The 17,695-nt window shown below is 42.2% G+C and overlaps 1 protein-coding gene across 4 annotated transcripts in view; it reads left to right on the forward strand.

Annotated features, from left to right (window-relative positions):
- Atg10 (autophagy related 10) overlaps positions 1-17,695 on the forward strand; it is a 295,099-nt gene that overhangs the window by 174,061 nt on the left and 103,343 nt on the right. For all 4 annotated transcript variants that reach the window (XM_075976349.1, XM_075976347.1, XM_075976351.1 and 1 more), the window contains exon 4: positions 8,189-8,327. In XM_075976349.1, coding sequence (XP_075832464.1) covers positions 8,189-8,327 — 139 coding nt within the window. The remainder of the gene's footprint in view (positions 1-8,188; positions 8,328-17,695) is intronic.

Here is a 17,695-nt window from a genome sequence, read left to right on the forward strand (position 1 = left end):
TTGTTTGTATACATGAACTGACAGGCTTGGGCTAGATGGAAAAATCCAACTTCACTTTACTGTTAATTCTCTGATTCTGTTTACTGTAATATAATGTCAGAAAATTTCCCCTTACTTCTATTTGGAGGGTGTAAGTGTTCACAAGAGTTGATAGAGCAGCTAAATGAATACACTAGGACCCATCAAGTGATCCCTAAACCCGCTGCCTTGTGACCAGTCATGGCCCTCTGCACTTGGACCTACTCATTGCTCCAATGACTCTAAACAAATCCTAGGCACTGGGCTCTCACTAACTGCACCACTCCTCTGCCCTCTGTGTGGCTCGCACCTTGGAGTCCTGGAAGCAGTAGTTAAGTCATCAGAAAGATTCCGTGTGCATTTCCTCGGTTTTTCTCATGGTGGTTTCATGCGAAACTGTGGTGAGCTATGACAGACAACTGGGAATCTGTCACTGACACAATAGACTGGGCTTACTCAGATACCCAGTTTTACCTGAACATGTGTGTGTGTGTGTGTGTGTGTGTGTGTGTGTGTGCGTGTGTTCACATATATGTGGGGGGCATCTGTAAAATGTTCTCATATATATTGTGTATCTATGGCCACAAACACTATAGTTACCAGTGAGAAAAGTGGTTGGCTTGATACCTTTATTGTGCTCTCCACAAAGCCTATCTATCCATTTTCCCTTATTTCTTGAGTGTCATAATTGTACCAGAGAACCGTAATTGTAAGTGTCTTGTGTCTACCCCCACCACAGTCCTGAGTTCTTGATTTGAGGGAGGCTTAAGGATATTCTTTCAAAATCCTTATCTTCTCTGGTAAGGCTGTGTCTCAGATAACCTGTTTCCATGGTTTTCTGCAGAACTTAGAGACACATTTCCTTAGCGCTAGTATGTGTGTCAAGAATTTCAAGGTGATGGAGCCAGTGAGATGACTGAGTGGGCACAAATACTCTATAAGTATAAGGGTGAATCCAAACCCCAAATACACACAAAATGTCAGGAATGTGGGTACCTATAACCTTTAGCATCTGTTGGGAGATAGAGGCAAGTCCCAGAATTCACAGACAACTCCGGTTTAGTGAGAGACCCTGTCTCAAGGCAATAGGATGGCGAGCAATAGAGGAGGAAGACCCTTGTCCTGCACTTACTTCTACACATATGCACACGGGCACACACAACACATACACACACTAAATAGTGATGTCTAAGATGAAATGTAACTCAAGATTGTAAACACACACATACCCTCCACTCCTTTAAATCATGATCATAGAAATATTTCAAATGCAAGGGGAAAAGATGCACCAAAGAACATCTGGGGAGCAGGTCACAGTGGCACGTGCTTGTGATCTCTCTTAGGATGCTGAGACAAAGGAATCATGAGTTGGAGTCTAGCCTGGGCTGTATTGCCAGCCTCTGTCTCAAAAAGCATCCTGAAATATAGGCAAAATGAAAATTTAGATTAATGATCTAAATATTAACTTAACAACTTTTATCTTAATAAAAAATTAATATGTTTATGATTATTGAAGATAAGTTGGATTGTGCAAGAGGCTTTCTATTGAAGGCATGGGACTCAGAAGCTACAAACAGAAAATGTTTAGGTTTGACTATATATGTGTAATATATATTATAAGTGTATATATATTAAAAATTTTGCAATAAATTGCAAGAAAACTGAGTAAAAACGTACCTACATGTATATTGTGTCACACATACTCTTTTGCAAGTTAATTTTTCTGGGGCATAGACATTATATTTTTATCTCTAATAAGTTATTATTTCTGACATGAAAAGAGTTGGTATAATTTCACAAGAAAATGCCAAGTAAATATCAAATACTTCACAGAAGAATGTCTGTTACCAGTCACATAAGTAGACATTTGCTTTCAGTAAGACGTAAGAATGCTATGAGAGCTCCTTCAGCCAATAGCCTTTAAGAAACCAGCCCACTTGGGTATGGTCTCTTATACTGTAAATGCAGTTGTAAAGCATGTGCTCACTCTCTCACTTCCGGCTCTCGGTTCCTGTTCCCTGTTTGTGCAGAGGACTGTGGTCTGGGACTGTGATCAGTGAGTCTACCCCTAAATAAATAACCCTTTATTATATGTAATTCTGAACTAGAGTTGTTTTGTAACTGCTGTCATCATACGAAAGCAGAAGTAAAAACAAAAACTGAAACTTCAAAACTCATCAAATGGACAAAATGAAAATCAGTACTCAATATTAATTAGATATGAAAGAGAGGCCTCACGTAAGGCTCTACCATGGCATCTCGTCTTGCCACAAACCCAAAGACAGCAGAGCCACACAACTGTAGACTGAAACTAAGTGCCAAATAACTCCTTCTTTGTAGACTGATTTTCCTCCAGCTATTTTGTCTTATTGGAAAGCTAACTAATACACCTAATTATTAAAATAAATTAAAAAGTATTACTGTTCAAATACATAAACAGTGAGAGTCCCAACATTCAGCTCTTCTCTACTTCCACTCTGTAACCATTGTAAACAAGCACATTTTCCTTTTCCCAGATTTTTAGCACACACACATATGTATCTCTCTCCAATGAACCATGACATATATATATTATGGTCCTAGAGATTGTCCTGTACAGATTTTTACCATCTTCTGTTATGTCATTGTAGACCTAATGCCTTCACTATATGATATTGCAGAACCATGCCATAGCTGGCATTTTAAAAAACATTTTTTGCTAAATATTTTAGATTGATTATGTAATATTCTTCAAAAATTAAGCTACAATGACTCTCCAAGATTCTGTGTTCTCATACTCTGCTTTTCTGTGATACAGATCTCCAACAGTGTAACCACTGCATCAAAGAGTAGGTGTGCTTTTAAACTGACAAACTTCCCCAGGAAAAAAATCTGTATCAAGTTATATTACTGTTAGGAATATTCCTAATGCGAGTTCTCTGCCGATGCAAAATTCCCAATCAAGCCAAATCAAAACAAGCCAAATTAAGAGATATCCAGGTTTAATGGGAGTTCTGCACTCTCAGGTGGCCCCAGTGGGGGAACCGGGAAGCCACGCAACGTGACCACTGACCACCCGGAAGAAGAAAAGGAGACCACATGTTCCTCTTTTGGAAGTTCACTTAAATATTCTTGGGAGTGGTCTGCTGGGATTTGGAGTCCAGAGTGTTAACTCTCAGGGTCATGGAGCTAGGATAGATGCAAGGGGCTGGGACCTAAGCTCCCAACTTAATATTCCAGACTCTTTGGATATAGGGGTGACAGAAAATTGGAGTGGTAATTATGACAAACATTTAGGCTATCTTTGGAAAAAAGGGCATAAACTCAAATCTGGCTACTTCCTGCGGGCATGGGGCGATGTGGGGAAGGGGAGAGCTAGGTGTCCATGTTCAGTGAGAGGTGTGGCTGGAAAGACATCCCATGTACTGTCATTCTGGAGATGCCAGGCATCTGTTCCTTGGGGGAGATGAGAAGGCAGGTGTCAAGTGTCTTGAGTAGGTGCCTGCTTGAGCCTGGAGAGATGGTACCAGCATGGGTATCCCAGGAGCTTAGCAGCCGAGGGAATGGTAAGGATTACCATGTGAGGCCCTGTCCATCAAGGTTCAAGAGACCTAGGAGTTAACTGTTTGAGGAGTACTCTGTCACCTATGGAGAGTTGAACAGGTTTAGGGACATTAGGGTCCACTGGTGTGGCGGCAAGAAGACAACTGTCAGTGTGTGAACAGAGAAGGGACCTTAAAAGGGAGAGGTAGTGTAGATACCCTGCCAGTGGAGGAATTTGAACTGGGAGGTGATGGTTAAGGAGAACAGGCCTGCCATAAAGCAGCTCAAAAGGGCTCAGGCCCATAGGGGATGTGGGGTAGCCGTGAGGCGAGTCAGGGCAATGGGGAGAAGGAAGGGCCAAGATAACCTGAGTTCAAAGGAGAGCTTGGTTAGCTGTTGCCTGATGAGTCCATTATCCGTCTAGATGGCTTGTGAGACACCAAAACAAAAAATGATGTAGTCCAGGAGTACCTGAGCTACCACATCTGCTGTTTCCCTGGAGACTGGAAACACTTCTATCCATCCTGTAAAAGTGTCCACAAGTGTTAAGAGATAACCAAGTTTTTTATGAGTAGGCATATGGGTGAAATTAACCTGCCAATCTTTGCCCAGTTGGTGTCCGTGAAGCTGGTGTAGAGACTGACGTATGTAGAGAACCCCTTGTGGGCTGGCCTGGGCACACTTCTGGCAGGAGAAGTGAACCTGTAAAATAGAATCTTGGAGATGGGTGGTATTAAAAGGGGCTCCAAGAAGCAGAACAAAGCTTTGGGGAAGTGGCTAAGGATATCTCCTCCCAGTAAAGGTGCTGGGCAAGCCGGTATCCCTAAGAAAGAATGAGAGAAAAAATTGTCCTGCAAGAATGCAGGGCAGTGGCAAAGTTTTAAGTGGGGAGGAATGGGTCTCGTCTACCCCCACCCATAGCTGAAATAGGTGAGGGGAATGTAAGGCCCAAGTTAGAAGTCAGAACAGAATAGGTAGCTCTTATGTCCAATAGAAAAGTAATGGATTTACCTGCTACCTGCAGCTTTACCTTAGGCTTGGATAGGGTTATGGGAAAAACCAAGTCTGGGCAGCATCAATCCTCTGCAAGGCTGAGACGTTTGAAGCCTGGCACAGTTTCACTTGCCGATGGTGATGAGGCTTGACCTCCGTGGCTTGGCATAGAGGACAAGCCCACATGGGGGCATTGTGATTTCCAGTGTCCAGGTTGCTGGCAGAGAAGGCACAACCTCGGAGCAGTTGTAGTGCAATATCGTGCTACGTGACCATTTATGCCATACTTGAAATAGGTTGCCTGTGAGGTTGACTTAGGCTGAGGTTTACCAGGATAGAGCCTTGTGACTGGTTTCCCTTGTCCCCATTTCTGTGACCATAGGGCAGCTGCTAAGGCCTGGGCCTGTAGCTTTGTCTGTCCGGAAGACTCAGCTGATTTTTCTCGGGCATTAAAAACTTTAAAGGCCATTTTCACCAGTACTCGTATAGGAGTTTGGGGACCATCCTCAACCTTTCTTAACTCTTTTCTAATATCTGGTACTGACTGAGGAAAAAATGGGTAAGCAGAAGGATTAGTAGAAAAAGAACCTAGCTGCTTTTTTATCTGAGAGAGATTTGGAAGAGAAAAGGGAGCGAGCATGGGAGGGGCTAGCCCAGTGTGCAGAGGAGTGGAGTGGTGAGGTAGGAGGGGGACGGAAAGGTTGAAGTTGACCTTGAACCTCTGAATTTGGAAAGGTGATGTGGGAGTCTTCTGCTTTGTGTTGATATCATTGGTTAAATAAAGAAACTGCCTTGACCCTTTCATAGGACAGAAAATTAGATAGGCAGAGTAAACAGAACAGAATGCTGGGAGAAAGAAGCCAAGTCAGGCAGTCGCCATGATTCTCCCACTCCAGACAGACGCAGGTTAAGATCTTTCCTGGTAAACCAGCTCGTGGTGCTACACAGAATATTAGAAATGGGTTAGATCAATATGTAAGAGCTAGCCAATAAGAGGTTAAAACTAATGGGCCAAGCAGTGTTTAAAAGAATACAGTTTCCATGTAATTATTTCGGGGCATAAGCTAGCCATTCGGGCGGCCAGGCGCCAGGAATGCAGCCCGCTTCTCCACTCACTACAGGAAGGGAGGGGAAAGAATGTTGTTCTGCCGGAGGGAGTGGGAAGTTTGGGCTTGAGGGAGTTGGGGAGGGGCCAGTGCCTCTGGCAGCATGGTGCTGTGAGACACTGGCTACTAAGGGTGGCAAAGCAAGAGCGCAGAGACAAAAAACCTTGGACATATAAGCTCTGTCCATTTGTCTTTAAAGGTGACAAAAATATATTTTTTTTAGGTCCCCGAGGGTGGTAAGCTCAAGACTTAGTACATAGGGAAATTAGCCATTTGGGACAGATTGTATCAGACAGGCTCAGTTTTAAAAGACTTTTTGTAAGAGGCATTACAGGGGAAACAGTGGACCTGGCTTTGAACTATAAGTGCCCATTTTAAAGTCTATGCCCAACCACATGACCTAAGTCCACTCCAGCACGTCCACCAAAATGGCTCTTAGGTCCAAATGGGGCCGTGGAAATTGAATGCCTGGCATCCCAAAACAAACAGATTTCCACCTCAGCCGAGCCCGGTCTTGCCGGTCTGACCTCCGCTGGGAATTGAACCCCTGACATGGGCTGCAACTTTGACAGGAATCTGAAAAACGACAAAAATATATACAAACGGGTCCCCCCAAAACCCAATGACATAGACAAGAAAAGGGACTCACCAAGATGTAGCCACTGTAGCTCAGAAGCCGGTTTAAATGTGGCATGGAGAATTCGAATTGTAGACTAGGGGGGCTTTCAACAAAGGCCTGCCCTGTCTCAGTGGGACCTCCAAGATGTTAGGAATGTTTTCCTAATGCGAGCTCTCCCCCGATGCAAATTCCCAATCAAGCCAAATCAAAACAAGTCAAATTAAGAGATATCCAGGTTTAATGGGAGTTCTGCACTCTCGGGTGGCCCTAATGGGGGAACCGGGAAGCTGTACTATGTGACCGCCAGGAGGAAGAAAAGGAGACCACATGTTCCTCTTTGGGGAGTTCACTTAAATATTTTTGGGAGTGGTCCTGACCTGGCCTGCTGGGATTTGGGGTCCAGAGTGCTAACTCTCAGGGTCAGGGAACTAAGATAGATGCAAGGGGCTGGGGCTTAAGCTCCAACTTAACAATTACCACTAAGCATGGTTGAAAATATACCTCTTTAAAGGTTCTACCTCCAAATAGTATCAGGGTGGCAACCAAACCTTTAATACATGGACCTAAGGGGGCATTTAAGATACAACCCAAAACAACATGTTACATTTTTTTTATTATGTTGAGAAACAAAAGAAATTATAAATATAGATCAAAAAGAAAGAATTTGATTAAAAATTTATTGACACAGATTTCGATGCTCATCGTTAAAATTAAATAAACAGAAAAACCCCACTTGTTATTGCTTTACTCTTATCTGGAATATTTAGTTCAAGTATTTCTCTATGACTCTTTAATTCACTGTATTCTATTGGTAGTGTTGACAGGTGTCTCCCATTGTGGTTTGCCCACTACAGTGTCTGCCCAGCGAAGGGACCGTGAATGGGAAGGTGGAGATCCAAGAGCAGTGCCCGCTTCCCCTATTTCCCGAGCAACCTTACTTCAGATGGATAGTCTGCAATCTGTTTCTACTGTGGTTCTTTCTGATTGTTCATTGTTACTGTCCCTCTTTTAATGACACGTTGAACTGTGCCAAACCCACTTGCTTCATTCTTTCTACTAATTTAATTTCAAAGGAGAAATTCTTCGGCCCAAATAAATAAGTACACATGGATGCACCCCAAAACCCTGATTCAACATATTCAATCAACTGCTTCTACATGTTAAGATACGTTCTTAGGGAATGTCTACTCATAGATTTAAAAAAAAAAATAGAGAGAGGCCGGCCAGTGAAAAACAATTAGTGAAGAAGTGACTCTCATACCTGTTTACAAAGCCTTCTCTAACTTCATATCAACATGTGCCGGCAGCTATACTCTAAATCAAGACATATTGGTGAATATTATCAAAAATACACACAACAGTGAAGCAAACAGAATCCCCAGGGGTTGGAAATGCACCTAACAAACTCAGCCTCTTGCAGAATACCTTTATTATTCAGAATGGAACGGGGTTGTTCCACACACAGTGAGTCCTCTTCAGACAAGTACAACAGAGCCTCCAGGGGCATTTCTTAGCCTTGGTGTGCTGCGATTGTCAGCATGCTTTTAGCTCGGACAGGTAAATAAGGAGGCTGCTGCAGCCACCATCTTGGTGCTGAAACCACACAGTGAAAACTTGGAGTTGCTCCTGCAGAAGTTTTTGTGCTGCCCCTGCCCCCGCCCCCACCCGGCTCCCCACCCCCATCTCATTTCTCTAAGCAGAGTTGCTTTGCTTCCCCAGAACAAATCTGGATTTACTTAATGCTGGTGTTTTCTGTTTTTACTGTTTACCGAGGACTCAAATGTTGAGTAATAGTACGGGTAACTTCTGTTTCTTACTCATAGCCTTGTATTAACTTATTTATGAGAAGAAAATCCCACCCCGTGTTTGCACTTGTTTTTTAAATTGACAAACACAGTTTGACTTTGTGTCTGCTTCCCCCCCCTCCCAGGAGGATTTAGAGCTGCCCGTGGATGGTTCCGAAGTGATGGAGTCCACCACAGCGTCGGAAGTGATCAAATACGAGTATCACGTCTTATACTCCTGCAGCTACCAAGTGCCCGTTCTTTACTTTAGGGCAAGCTTTTTAGGTAAGACCATGTCTAAAGCTGAAAGTAAATTCATAAAATTTATATGCAAGACAGGAAATGTACTTGGAAAGTCATTCTTGAAAGGAAAAAAAAAAGTGAAGTTAAAAAAAAAAAAGCTGTGGGTGAGGTAAGGTTTTACCAGTAAAATTTCTCATGCTTCAGAAAGAAAATCAAGACTTCATAGTGAATGACATCATCCCCACCTTAAATCCGATCTTCATGGTTTTTGGCCTCTTGCCTGGAGTTGACTAAACACCCTGGCCCTTCTTGACTTTAAACAAGTACCAACAACTTAAGACTGCAATGTTTATTTACTTGTAACTTTGCAGTAAAAATTTCTCTCTCTCTCAGGTGATGCCATTAGGTCAAAATCTCCTAAACTTCCTTCACCAATGGCTTACGATTACTTCAAGCAACGTTTATTAGTTAGCTTAAGGTGTACTTAAAAGTGGCAGTAACGTGTCCTTTAGCCATCTACACATCTCAGATGCTGTTACTTAACTCATTCTCCTGCCAAGAAGGTGAACACCCTGTCTCCTTGGAGGCCTCTGCTAATAAAGCTTATTTAGCGGCAGCCGCATGGTGTCCTCTGCTTGCTGCTCAGGGAGACTTGGAATATGCACAGACTAAACTGGGTCGGCTTCAGGATGCCTGTCCTGGCCCGGAGACTCCTCAGACCCAGACCACCTCTTACCCCGAGTCTCCTTTTGTACCTGGCTTTCTCGGCTACCCTTTGCATTTGGAGGACACTTCTGGATAGCTAAGACATCTGAATTTAGCCAATGATATTTTACTTTTAATTAAAAAGTAGCTAAAGCTGCTTTCAATGTGTATGTGGTGGGTTAATCACTCGCTGCCTTATATTGTTTAATGGTCTCTAGATTTTGCGGTGCTGGCAGCTTAACAAGCACTTAGGATTTAAAACAAGAGCAAATTCCCTGGCGAGAAGATTCTAATCTGAGGTGCAGTTCCTGAGAACTGACAATTTTGGGTAAATTTTCAACCTGGGACTTGAGGACACTGAGGGTTTCCTAACTCTCAAGCCCTTGCGGCAGACTCATCTGCATGGTTATTACTAACCTTTAAAACACTCGCCTTGTTGTAATTATATTTGATTTGGAGTCCAGAGGTTAAAGAGGACTCCTCCTCTGTCACTGTTGCGGTGCTCTCTGCTAAAAGGTGGCGGATATATTTGTTACGTGGGGCGGAGGTAATTGGGGACTGCCTTACTTGGTTCTAGTTTGCAGTGGTCTGTCTCTCTACCTAGCACCGTCTAGATTCAAAGGAAGTCGGGGCTGCAGGTAGAGGACACAGGAGGTGGTTCTGGTTCGTCAGTACTGTTCTCTCATATAATCAGTACTGTCTGTAAGCAGTCAATCACCAGAGACGCCTTCCCAGAGACAAAACCAGTCATTTAGCTTGTCAGCATCAGGGGTGGGAGGTGTTGAAACATGGCCGCTGCTAGTTGGAAGTGGGTCTTGCCGAGGCTGGCAGATGAGCTCACACTGGCACTGTGCTCTGCGCGTGCCAACAGCTCCCCTTACAGCACAGCACAGTGATTGTTCCTGCAAGTCCAATTATACCTTAATGACATTAGTGTGCTGCCTGCGTGCCTTTCTGCATGATGATTTTAGTTCTTAAAACATACATACACAAGTAGCGTTCGTGGTTCTGTTTATAGAGTTTAAGATGCCCTTCATTTGTGGCTTATAAAGAAAACCAAAGAGGTCATATTATTTTATGTGGAAACGTTTTCCCTACCTCTCATTCTGTCTTGTCTAAATTTTTTTTAGTTCTTTTTATTCCAGAATTCATTTAGTATTTGTTTAGACACATTAAAATATGAATTCATTTTTTATAAAGCATATCAAAATGTTTTCTTGTGGAGAAAAATGAAAAAGCTTCTTTCCTTTATCATTCTTGTACTTTTAATTTTTTGTTTTTACCTAACTTAAGCTCAGGGACATTCTAAAACTGTCATTCTTCACTCATGAGTCATAATTTCTCATTTATTCTCTCCAGCCTAGTCCTTTTCATGGCCAGTTAGCCTGTTTGTGCATTAGCAATCTCTGATGGTGTGGAGTATGTATTCCTAATGTCTTCCTTATTTCAGGCCCACCGTTTTCTTTGTCTCCTTCTAAGATCCGACCTAGAATTTCTTTTTTTTTCCTTTTTTTTTTGTTGTTGTTGATGCAAAAATAGTTCACTTGTCTTGTTTGTGATGGAAGTTAGAGTTTCTTTTGCGTCTGTTAATAAATATCAGTTTCTCTGCTTAAGTTTGGATTTTCTTTCTGCATCTTTTTTTATAAAGTGGAAAAGCAAAACAGAGGGTTGGTGATTCCCATTGGCACTGATGTTGCCTCTGATAACTGGCTGAGATTTCTGCTGGATCGTTTTTGTTTCCTGAAATGCAGAATTCCCTTTCTGCCTCTGTTATGACCTAGTGTCTACCAAGACTCAGCTGTGCTGCCCACTGCCCTTGTTCCTCCCATGTCCTATGTCATAGACCCATCCTAGGTGTCCTCTTGTCACCTCACAAACTGCAGTATAGTCAAGTGTCTGCTTATTTGCCCCCTACTAGATGATCCACAAACATATAAAAGTAGTAAAGGATATTAATGTCATTACCTCCAGAGTGAGAAGCTGTGTTTGGGGACCCTGCATGGTACTAGCATGGCATTTTGACACGTACACACCCCACTCATCTTACTAATTTTGTTGCAGTGTCAACTGTAGGGAAGCATCAACAAATTCTTGTTGGATGAATCAATAGTGAAGAATCTCTAAGCATTTCTGAATATAGCCAAAAGACTGAAATATTGTGAGCACCGCCCTGTTCTGCTGCTGGGACAGGCCTTAAGGAAGAAACAATGCTGTCCTCTCCGGGAGGCCTAGGGTCCAAACCATATATCCATGCTTACAGTCTAATCTGTTGTGCCTTAGAGACACTAGAAATAGTAGACAAAGAAAACTGCAACATTCCGCGGACTCAAAGCTTGAATCCAACCTAGCTGAGCAGCTGTGCTTTCTCTGTAAACACGTATCTTTATTTGATTCTTGAAGGCACACAGCTAAGTTCGGATAGCATTTGACTTCTAGATGGCTCTGGTATTAATCAGGCCCATAGGACCATTGTTCCTTCTCCTCCTCTTTTGTTTTTTTATCTGCTACTCCTATGACTGCTACTTCTATTGAAAGAGGTCTCACTCTGTAGTCTGGGCTGTCCTCCAACTACAGTCCTTATGCCTCGGCCTCCCAAAAGCTTGCTTACGGGTAAGCATCACCATGCCTACCCAGGAGCTTGGTTCCCAAAGGGAACCATGGACTGGGGAGAAGTAAGTCCTTCTCAGTGTACTGTTTCTCTGCTTTTGTCATTGTAGGTTTGGGCAGGGCAAAGTTAACAATGTTTGCCATCCAGTTTTTGAGAGGCTGGATATATAAAGCATAAGCAGTCTGGTTTTGAGAAATGCCTTGTGGTCTATGAGTCTATCCACATAGAGTCCCAGTATATATGATGGTGTTTACTTTTTCTACCTTTTCCACTTGTGTGGTGCTGGAGATGGAGCAAGGCCTTGCACGTGCCATCGTGTGCCCTTCTAGTTGGCCTGCCCAATGTATTTGAAGCACTCTGTATCTGAGTCATTTGTACCATGACAAAGCTGCCTTTTCTCGTTGTTTTTATTGTTTCATGGGCTTTTTATGTCCCATTTTTCCTTGATGGACTTGTCTGGTAGCAAATGGCAAATGTTGGAAATGTGGCTTAAAGAGTCTATTTATACCAAATGCCCTTGATCTCACCAGAATCATGGTTTAAACATCCATCCTGACTTCTTTACTAGAGATTTTTATATTTATTCTAGATTGAATTCTGACTTATTTATTCCATTTCCTTTTATTTCTTTCCCTTTGTTCTTAATCTTTATTGAAAAAATGGACCAAGTAGATCTTCTCATTTTCAAATATTTAATTCTTTGGTTGACATAAGTGTTCTTTTTGGGAGCTGTTTTGAGATGTTTCCTTATTAGTCAGAAAGACTGCTCTAGATTAGGGAAGGAAACATTTCTCCCATTCAGCAACTGAAGGCTATCTCATTGGCCCTGAAAGCAAGGATATAGAATTTAAAATGCACCTTAGATACTTCATGTGAGAAATTTGTTCAGTTATTATGGGCTTAAAAGGTGCTCCCAGAGAAGGGAAATGAAATAAATAGCCAAACAAAAGTTCCCTCTCAAAGGTAGGATAAAACAAAGCAAGAAAAGGCTAAGACAAGGAATAATGAAATTTGAAATTCAAGTGCATGTATTGTCAAGGTGAAGACAGAAGAGCGTTCTTCCTGATTCAGAGCATGAGGTGGTGTAAGAGGAAACTTAAAGGAACAAGAAAGATGTGAGTTGGAAGGAATTGGAAAGTGGAAGTCAAGGACTCACAGCTGTGTCCCAGGACTTCTGGGGACAGCAGGTTGGGGTGGGGAGCATAGCCAGCTTTGGGACAGAGTGAGCAAGGCACGTCTGGATATCAGTGCAAAGCAGTGCGGTTCATGGGTGTCTCTTAAGATAAGCTTGGAAGAAATGGTTGAAAAGATAAATGGGGTCCAGTTATGGATGAGCTAATGGCTAGGAAGGAGTTGAGACTACAAAATGAGAAAGAAAGTGCACTGCATTGTATGTCCTGGAGTGCACTGCGTTGTATGTCCTGGAGTGCACTGCATTGTATGTCCTGGAGTGCACTGCGTTGTATGTCCTGGAGTGCACTGCGTTGTATGTCCTGGAGTGCACTGCGTTGTATGTCCTGGAGTGCACTGCGTTGTATGTCCTGGAGTGCACTGCATTGTATGTCCTGGAGATGAGAAGACAGATGAGCAAGTGAAGGATGAGAGTGAGGTGCAGGGAAAGAATGTGATGTTTGTGTTGGTAAAAACATTATTAAAATTTTAAAATAGTGACCTCTTATAAAAGATGAACTGGAAAGAACGTATTCTGTATTTCCATGGTAAAATTACTCCAGTTGAGTGGGAGTTAAGGTGGCTTATTCGGTAGAAAGAAAAAAATGTGGATAAGGGTGCCGCAAAAATGATTTAAGTTAATTACTACAATAAGAGAAAGTGAAAAATAAGTTGACAGGTAATTTAACTTAAAAATCCATGATTATAGCAACCTTTAAGAGAGTTCATAAATTTATATTGTAATTATATAAACAGTCGTAAGTCTAGCAAAAGTCCCATCAATGGAAGTAGAACACGAATTTGGTAGGTCAGAAAGAGAGTCTAGGGATTGAAGTGGATTGGGAAGAGCAAATAGTGAATGTTATTAAGAAAAATAATGAAAAATTAGTTAACTAATGTAAAGAAGTACAAACTAAAATATAAAAATTATAGAGAAAATTCAGCAAGAATGATTTATTGAGTGCTATAAATGTTTAAAACATTCTGAGAACTCAGGACCGTAGACTGTGGTAGGACACGGTAGGAATAGAGTGTTACTGAGAACTCAGGGCCATAGACTGTGGTAGGACACGGTAGGAATAGAGTGTTACTGAGAACTCAGGGCCATAGACTGTGGTAGGACACGGTAGGAATAGAGTGTTACTGAGAACTCAGGGCCATAGACTGTGGTAGGACACGGTAGGAATAGAGTGTTACTGAGAACTCAGGGCCATAGACTGTGGTAGGACACGGTAGGAATAGAGTGTTACTGAGAACTCAGGGCCATAGACTGTGGTAGGACACGGTAGGAATAGAGTGTTACTGAGAACTCAGGGCCATAGACTGTGGTAGGACACGGTAGGAATAGAGTGTTACTGAGAACTCAGGACCGTAGACTGTGGTAGGACACGGTAGGAATAGAGTGTTACTGAGAACTCAGGGCCATAGACTGTGGTAGGACACGGTAGGAATAGAGTGTTACTGAGAACTCAGGACCGTAGACTGTGGTAGGACACCGTAGAAATAGAGTGTTACTGAGAACTCAGGACCGTAGACTGTGGTAGGACACGGTAGAAATAGAATGTTACTGAGAACTCAGGACCGTAGACTGTGGTAGGACACGGTAGGAATAGAGTGTTACTGAGAACTCAGGACCATAGGCTTCCTCGCAGGACAGGGTAGCAATAGAGTGTTACTGAGAACTTAGGATCGTAGGCTCCATGATAGGACATGGTAGGAATAGAGTGTTACTGAAAAACTTCAAGTGATTATGCCACACCAAAGACAAGTGAAAAGTGACATTATCAGAGTTAACTCACCTGCATTAGCACCAAAGATTACATATACAGAAGACAACAGAGTCCCAGGAGAGGACACATGGGGAGGAAAACTCATGTTCTCACCCGTGAAAGACTGCACTGTAGCTTGCTGGGCAGGTGAGTGTCTGCACTTCCCTATAAAGGAACCCCCTTTTTACTACAGAGAAAATGAGCCCAGCTTGAAGCACCTATGAAGTCACAGGAATCCAAAGCCTGGCATGGTGGCACATGGCCGCAGTTCGGGACTGGGCTTGGAATGGGAGGCAGAAGGAACAGCAATTCATGTCTGTCTTCAGCTCCTCAGCTATCTAACAAGTTAGAGACAATCTTAGGACAAGTGAGACCTGTCTCAAACACAGACCAGACAGACACACACGCATCCACATGCATGCACACACACATGTGCATAGGCACAAATGGATGCATGCACTCACTGGTACATCAGGTATATGTATGTGTGTGCATTTGTATACACACAACCAGTAAATGGACAAGTGAACTGAGCAGATTGTTGTGAAATGGAGAATTACAAATATCTAATTAAATATATAAACACACAAAGAAATCTTTAGCTTTAAGGAACATGAAACTCAAAATTACCTTGAGTAGTTTTGAATATATATTTTTGCAAGGCAAGTCTGAACATGAAGAAAAAGGATTCTTTATATATTCTAGGTAGAAATGTAAATTAATGCAGCAACTATGAAAATCAGGTTACTCTAAAAATAAATGATAAAACTTCCATATGACCCAGCAATTGCACTTCTAAATAAATAACCAAAGGATTCAAAGTCAGCATACAGCAGACATACCTGCACATGCGTGTTTATACTGGAGTATAGCCAAGGTATGGAATTAGCCTAAAAGCCCGTCAACAGATAAATCAAGGAAGACAATGTGGCATATATGCACAATGGAGTACTATGAAGCCATTAAGAAGAATGAAGTAATTAAATTTGTAGGCAAATGAATGAAACTGGAGATCATGTTACAGTAAGAAACCATAACTGTGGAACAGGAACATAAAGAGAGAGGGACAGAAAGACAGGAAGACAAAAATAAAAAAAAAACTATTAAGGAACAGAAAGGGGACTATGAAGAGGGATGTGGTTGGATGTGTGGGGAAGGGAAGGCAAGAAAAGAGTCAGTGTATCATTTCTATACATGAAAATTTCATAATTAAACCCACTACTTGTATAATTCATAATAATTAAATTTCATTAGTTATGAAGTACACGAGTGCTTTCTTATCTACAGCATTGCTTATTTTAAAAAGAAGTTGACCAATTTATAACACATTGCTCGCCTGTGCTTGAAGCAGTTGAAGCAGAGCTCTTTTGGCCCTCTCTTAGAGCTCTCTGGAGACGGAAGCTGGTTCTCTGCGTGAAGAGGTCAAGTTGGGTGTGCAGTGAGGATAAACAAGTTGCTGGTAAAGCAGTAATTAAATTATGGCCCATGAGGTTTAAGAAAAGCCAGTAGCCCAAATTGCTGAGAATTGGGGTACCAGAGGGAGTTGGGGGTCAGAACCTTGGTATAGCGTGAATTGTTTTTTCTTTTTCTTTCATTTTTTTTTTGGAGGTGTGTGTACACATCATGATCTGGACCTCATATTCTCACTCCTCCCACTGTTCAACTGCTTTGGGATCTCAGTCCTGTGGTCTGATGCAGGTCTCTTTACTCTGTTCCCATCTGTTGTTGCGGGAAGGTTCTATGGTGGCATTTAAGATATTCATCAGTCTGACTAACAGGGCAAGGCCAGTTCAGGCACCCTCTCCTCTGTTGCTTCGGGTCTTAGCTGGGGTCATTCTTGTGGATTCCTGGGAATTTCTCTAGGGCCAGGTGTAGTATGGAGGCCGCTTGTTTGTTCCCAGCTGCTCAGCCCTGAAATAATCACACAGAAACCATATTATTTGCAATACTGTTTGGCCAATAGCTTAAGTGTATTTCTGGCTAACTCATATCTTAAATTAGCCCATCTCCATTAATCTGCGTATCTCCATGAGGCTGTGGCTTACTGGGTAAAGTTCCGGCATCTGTCTCCAGCAGGGCTACATAGCTTCTCTTGACTCTGCATTTTTTCTCCCAGAATTCAGTTTAGTTTTCCCTACCTAACTCTGCTCTACCCTATTACAGGCCCAAAACAGCTTCTTTATTAACCAATGATATTCACAGCATACAGAGGGAAATCCCACATCAGCCATGGATCCCTTAATCAAAATATCTCTTTCCTTGCTCTCCTCTCTGTCCTTCCTCCATCTCGACTATCCCATTCCCTCAAGTTCTCCTTCCCTCTCCTCCTCCCCTCGACTTCCCCTTCCACCGTCTCTACTCCCCCACCCTCATGCTCCCAATTTTGTCAGGCAGTCTTGTCTATTTCCTTTTTACAGGTAGATCTATGTATGTTTTTATTAGGGTTCATCTTTTTACTTAGCTTCTCTAGGATTGTGAACTATAGGCTCAATACCCTTTGCTTTACAGCTAGTATCCACTTATGAGTGAGTACATACCATGTTCATCTTTCTGGGTCTGGGTTACCTTACTCAGGATGGTGTTTTCTAGTTCCATCCGTTTGCTTGCAAAATTCAATATGTCATTGTTTTTTACTGTTGAGTAGTACTCTAATGTGTAAATGTGCCACATTTTCTTTATTATTCCTTCAGCTGGAGGGCATCTAGGTTGTTTCCAGGTTCTGGCTATTACAAATAATGCTGGTATAAACATAGTTGAACAAATGTCCTTGTAGTATGATTGAGCATCTTTTGGGTATATGCCCAAGAGTGGTATTGCTGGGTCCCGAGGTAGGTTGATTTCCAGTTTTCTGAGAAACCACCATACTGATTTACAGAGTGATTGTGTAAGTTTGTACTCCCAGCAGCAATGGATGAGTGTTCCCCTTACTCCATCCTCTCCAACATAAGCTATTATTGGTGTTTTTTATCTTAGCCATTCTGACAGGTGTAAGATTTTGTCTCAGAGTTTTTATGATTTTGTAGTGTGAATTCTAATTGGTCTTAATAATAAAAACCAGGAGTCAGATATAGGGGTTAATGCTGAAAGATCAGGGAAGCAGAGCAGCCAGCCACTAATTCTTTCCTCTACTGGATCCTCAGACTGAATGGGGTATCCTG

This window comes from Microtus pennsylvanicus, chromosome 6, assembly GCF_037038515.1.
Source record: "Microtus pennsylvanicus isolate mMicPen1 chromosome 6, mMicPen1.hap1, whole genome shotgun sequence".
NCBI classification, from domain to species: Eukaryota; Metazoa; Chordata; class Mammalia; order Rodentia; family Cricetidae; genus Microtus; species Microtus pennsylvanicus.